This window comes from Peromyscus maniculatus, chromosome 2, assembly GCF_049852395.1.
Source record: "Peromyscus maniculatus bairdii isolate BWxNUB_F1_BW_parent chromosome 2, HU_Pman_BW_mat_3.1, whole genome shotgun sequence".
NCBI classification, from domain to species: Eukaryota; Metazoa; Chordata; class Mammalia; order Rodentia; family Cricetidae; genus Peromyscus; species Peromyscus maniculatus.
The window spans coordinates 29,382,944-29,388,943 of record NC_134853.1 but is presented as its reverse complement, the minus strand read 5'-3'; the positions used below and the strand labels follow the sequence as shown (position 1 = coordinate 29,388,943).

Below are 6,000 nucleotides of genomic sequence, written 5' to 3'. Positions count from 1 at the left end.
GCTTTTAAAGGAATGTCAAGAGTTGGAGCAAAAGACACCCCCCCACCCCACCCCCACCCCCCACCCCCACCCCCACACACAGCCAAGTGCACACCATCCCAGACACCTGGTGACCATGCGCGTGGTCCAGCCATCCCCTATTGCAGCCCTGCTGGGTAAAGCAAGCTCAGCTCTCACTAGAAAACCTTTGTGGGTTTCCACACACTGTGTCTGCCTGCACACCGCCATGTTCCACCATGATGATAATGGACTAAGCCTCTGAAACTGTAAGCCACCTGAATTAAATGTCTTCCTTTCTAAGAGTTGCTGTGGTCATGGTGTCTCTTCACAGCAATAGACACCATCACTATGACAGTAACACATGAGCATTCTACTATCATGTTCTAGAAACAGAAGGCACAGTGCTAGGTCGCATGAAAGCATCAGTCAGAAGGATACACTGGCAGGTTGAGGGGATTCATAGTTTTATTTGGGATTTCCACAAAAAAGGCAATCCGAGGCAGGGTTATTGGTTTAGGAAAGCATAGTTTGAGTAATTTCAGAGTTCTAAGCCTCCTGAGTGATCATTTTGTTTCCTGGCCCTGGGATAATCAAGGCAGAGGACAGTTGCCTCTTGAGGTGTGGCTCAGGATGAATGAGTCTGTATAATGTACCCCAGGCATGCTTCTACCTAACCTCACTAGTTCTAAGAACTGGCTCCAGGAGGAGCAGAAACTCCCAGCAAGAAAGACTAAGATGCTGAAACATCATAGCGTAACAAAAAGCACAGAATATTCTATTCAAGCTACTGTGCCACCCTAACCTGCTTTGTGCTTCCTTTGCTAGTTTGTTTTGGATGTACTTGACTTTTGGCTTATCTCAAAATCTCAATCAAACACATCTTTTCTGAGGCTGAAGCCCTGATGACCCAGAGGCACAGTTAATACATTTTCTTAGGTTATATCCCTGTGACTACAGCTGTACTTACTGGTTAATACCCCCTTTTCCTCTATCAGTGGTAGGACCTTTTGAAAGGCTGGGAAGTGGGGAGAGGTGTTTGGATAAATGAATGAATGAATGAATAAAATCTCCCTATTCCAAAGGCAGTATCCCACATCCCCTCCGTTTCTCCACTCTGGACCATGAACCAAATCTCCAGCCTGGATGGTGACAGCTCCTTCCTTGCCATCCTTCACCTCGTGCTATGTGACCACTGGGGCTGTGTGCCGAGGCTGGAACAGCTGAAGAAGGCTCAGTATCTGCACCAGTCAGTTATTGAGACCATTAATCTGAGTTTTAATACCATGAGAGTAATTCACTAAGCAAGACAGAACATGTATTTTGAGAGATTTGTGAAGCTAATAATAATAATTTAGTGCTAAAAACTAGGAACCTCAACATTCATAGGCTATTATTTGAAGCTTTTTGCTTACTTTTGTGTGTAGTACTAAGGATCAGATCCAGGATGTCATGTATGTTAGGTGTGATGGCTGTTCTTCACTGTCAACTTGACTCTGTATGGAATTAACTGAAGCCTAAATGGCTGTGCACACCTGTGAGGGCTTTTTCTTCGTCAAGTCATTTGAAGTGTGAAGTCCCACTTCCAACCTGGATCTTTGGATGGGAAGATGCACCTTGACCTGGGCCACACCTTTGGCTGGCAGCTGATATAAAGGACATGGAACAAGGAAGTCCTCTCTTTCCCTTTGCCTGCTTGCTCTTGCTCTCAGTCTCCAGAGCAAGTCCATCCCCTTATGGCAATAGAGCATAGAGCCTGATTCTTCACCGAAGAGCAGCTAAGACATCCAGACGTGTGTAATGAACAGCTACTGGGTTCTCAAACCATTTCTTGGTGGACAGCCATTGTTGGACGAGCTGGACCACTGGCTGTAACCCATTCTAATACCTCTCCTCTCTATATGTTCAATCTATACATATCGTTCTGTAAAGTCCTGTTCCTCTAGAGAACCCTGACTAATACACCAGGCAAGTGTTCCACCACTGAGCTACACCCCAGATTCCTGTTGTAAGCAGACCTTAATACAAACCAGCATCTTAATATACTAATCTTTGGGACACCCCATGTGGTGAGGAAAGGATACTATTTCTGGAAAAGATGTAGTATCTTTCCTGGTGAGGGAAAACCTCTCTGTGAATTCACAGCTGCTTCTGGTAAATCTGGCACATCTTCATTAAGCCATTTGGCTTACTGCTCTGTGACTTAGACTTACTTCCCCTCAGATGATACTAGTCAATATTTACATACAGGAAAAGGACACAAGCTTCCTGCTTGAAAGCACTTGAGTTAAAAGTCATCGTGAATGTGCCCCCATTCAGGTTCCCAGTGTGGCTTCCTCCAACAGCACAGCTTGTTTACCCAAGTATTTTAGGGATTGCCTGTTTCTGAGAAGGACACAAAGCACAGAGCAGCTTAAAGGCGCCCTCTAGGGCTTGGTTCACAGGAGACAGAGCCAATGTTTCCAGGGACTGTGCAACTGGAAAGGCGCTACAGAAATAAACAAAAGGAAACAACTGAGGGAAAGATGAGCACGGACTTCAGGTGGGGGACTGAGACAACGGCTGCCACACTGTGGAAACAGGACCACGGGATCTAACCGAGACATTAAGTAACACACAAAACTAATTCAAAGTGGATTTTAAAGTATTTTCCCTTTTCATTCTCAGCCAAGTGCAGTACCAGATCCTATATTTTGAAATTCATTTACAGCACTCACCTTAGAAATAACTGTACATTGTGGGATGAAGGCTGAAATTCTTCTCAGTAGGTGGTTTTAAAACTCTATGCTGCCTCATTTATTTGCCTCTGTAGCTCTATAAAGACATCCCTGTTCTGTGGCCCTTCAGAAACCACAGTTCCAATGACCTAACTTTTTACTTCTTCCTTTTTTTGTTCAGTCATCCATAAAACGAAGGGAAAATGAAAGATCCAGCTTGGGCAATGGCCTGACATCCTGCCCTGAAATATTGCATTCCTGAATGCTAGGTCTTCTGGTATATACAAATCAAAAAGGAAATAGAAATGTAAAATATTTTATTACATATTTTTCAATTCATAAATATATACAGTATGTACACAGCACTGTATTTAAGTGGTTACACGACATCATTGTAGAAAGCAGTCAGGAATGTTGGCTTTGGAGTATAACAACTATCCAGTGGTACTAGGGCCCTCCACGTATATGGTATGCCACGTAAAGAATTAGTGAAGAGTATCTTGAGGAGAAAAACAGAAAATGATTAACTATATGGTTTAGAGCTTACTTTAATTGTATTTTTTAATTGTATTTTCAGAGGCAAGAGTTTCTCTGTGTACCCCTGGCTGTTCTGGAACTTGCTCGGTAGACCAGGCTGGCCTCAAACTCAAGAGATCCACTGCCTGGTTACTTTAATTGTACTTGAACCCAATATTTCTTATATAAAAAAAAAATAAGCTACTAGGCCAGGCAGTGGTGCCACCCGCCTTTAATCCCAGCACTCAGGAGGCAGAGGCAGGAAAATCTCTGAGTTTGAGTCCAGCCTGGTCTACAGAGTAGAGTGAGTTCCAGGACAGCCAGGGCTACAAAGAGAAACTCTATCCCTAAAATCAAAAACAACAAAACAAAAATAAAAAATTAGCTGTTGACTTATGAAGCCTAAATTTGCTTTCAATAAATTGGTCAATATAACATGATATATTTATAGTCTGTTATTTATAATATTTACTTATAATTGAAAAGCAACACTTTAGAAAAGTGCTCTTAAAATATTACAATGTGTGAAAAATCCTATGTTGGGAAAAAAAAATCACCCAGCTCAATAACTGTAAATGACATGAGAAACCAGTTTTATAATGAACTGGATTTCTACCACATCATACTTTGTCTAAGAGGGGCTAGCCCACTGACAGACAGGGTGAGGTATTAGAAGGAAGCATGCTGAGTCAGCAATAATATAACCAAAAATTTTAAGTACATTTGAAAATATCCTTAGACATTTATTTAACTACAAGCATAAATAAAACATGAAAATACTGAACACTAGCTTTGAACCTAGACTCAAACAGATTTGTAACTGAGAAAATGTGGGCAGATCAATTCTGAAATGGTGACGGCACAGAGTCTAGCTTACGTAACATCAAGACCTGACCATGGAAAGTAGCATTGGAATTCTTTTTTTCTTTTTCTTTCTTTTTCTTTGTCTTATTGTCAGTGTTAATGTATCACCTAGTAAATTAACTACAACACATAATGGGGAAATAGAACCTTTTACTGTATCTCACATTTTACAAGTTATAAAAATAAGTTTTTCTATAGGTAAAAATGAAAGAACTGTATGTACTACAAGTCTCCGAACACGGCTGGGCAGCACTGACCGTGCCCAGTCACTGAGTCCTGACGCTCCGCAGCCACAGTCAGATCAGAAATCTTTCGTCCACCAGGGTTTTGGTTGCCAGATTCTTTTGTCCTACTGTATTGCGGATAAACCGAAAAATCTGGAAAAATAAAATAGTCAAGAAGGAAAGTAAATATTCAGAAAAAATTAAATATGCAAACCAATTAAAAATAGCTAAATTAGTTAATTTTCTCAACCATTTCTTGTCATGAATGAGATATTTTAATTACTTGATATAATTATTTTAAAACTATAAAATACTAGGAAATACTTTTATGAATTAATATATACATCTCATGCACACAAGAATATACTTTTAAATACTTAAGGAATTTTTTTTAACTGCCTAAAACTACAGAAGCATCAAAAGCATCTCTTTGGTAAGGACAGAATTTGTCTCTGATTCTAGATTTCTACCCAGGGATAATAAATCTTGTCCTAACTCATGCCTTCTTCCTTCATGCAGGAGGGTGTTTGGGTCCTATTAATAATGGCATTTCAAGAACAGTTGCCATTTCTTGAACTTTCCATTCCAGAGGCTTTACCCACTCAGTTATTCACTAGGCACACAGGTGAGGCTGTGTGAGTCTAGTGGACAGCCCTGAATGGCCTCTCCAGGGCTTGCTTTTTTTGTTTGAGTGGGACTGTTATGAAAATGAATGCTTACTTTTCGTACGTGGGAGACTGGTAGTTAAGTATCTTCCTGGTTGCTCAGGGAACGTCTGCCCTCCACTGGATCCTAGCATTTTACTGTCCCCAGGGACAGAGCACAGAGTGTGATCTGCTGAATGGTATTTCCTTTCTTTGGTAGGGTTAATCATATTCTAAACATTCCCCAAAGCCTGCTGTAAGTGGATGTTCATACATTCTGTTAGGAAAATAAATACCCACATTTCTGACACTTCTGCATTAGAAGAAGCCCAGAACACGCCTTTAGAGTTACCTCTTGTTGCAGGTATGTGAGGAAGGATGCTAAAACAAAATCCTGGCAAGCCAAGTCCACAACACAGAAGAACAGCAGATCAAAGATGAGGAGCGTGGCCTCATTTCCATAATAAAGCACACTGCTGAAAGAATGGCCTTCATCTACAAAAACCACGGGTAAGATAAAGAATCAAAGTTAAAATCCAGCAAGGCACAGCACAGGTGTTCGAGAATTTCCGTCTCCGCTTCCTACAGTTCGTCCTCTCTACACTCAACACACAATTCTGTCCTTTGTGGGATGTGAACACCCTTTTAAAAGCCTGATGAGTGCTACAGACACTTTTACCACAAAAAACAAACAAAAAAATCAACTAGACATGCACAAATGCTATAAATAACTTTTAGGGGTTCAGAGAACCCCCAACACTGCCAGAGGAGTCCGTTTTATACAAGGTGGTAACATCAGGGTACTGGTACCATTCCGTCATGACTGGTGCTAGGAACAAGGATGATTCAGTTTGTGAAAATTTCCTGGTCTGTCAGCAACACCCTTACAACACATGCACTTCTCTATGTATGTACAGGCATGCAATTACACATAAGCAGAACGGTGACCGCTACCTCTTCTAGCAACGACACACAGGATGGCCCTAGTTAACTGTGCACCTTCTCTTCCTCCCAAGAGCTGCTCCCTTATGCTTCCTT

At 41.3% G+C, this 6,000-nt stretch overlaps 1 protein-coding gene across 1 annotated transcript in view; it reads right to left on the bottom strand.

Annotated features, from left to right (window-relative positions):
• Nucleotides 1-3,014: 3,014 nt before the first annotated feature.
• Nucleotides 3,015-6,000, bottom strand: part of Tmem67 (transmembrane protein 67) — a 41,741-nt gene continuing 38,755 nt past the window's right edge. The window contains exons 27-29 of the mRNA XM_042270836.2: nucleotides 5,315-5,457; nucleotides 4,352-4,471; nucleotides 3,015-3,213 (exon numbers count right to left, since the gene is read on the bottom strand). Of these exons, the coding sequence (XP_042126770.1) occupies nucleotides 4,391-4,471; nucleotides 5,315-5,457 (224 nt within the window). The 3' untranslated portion in view covers nucleotides 3,015-3,213; nucleotides 4,352-4,390. The remainder of the gene's footprint in view (nucleotides 3,214-4,351; nucleotides 4,472-5,314; nucleotides 5,458-6,000) is intronic.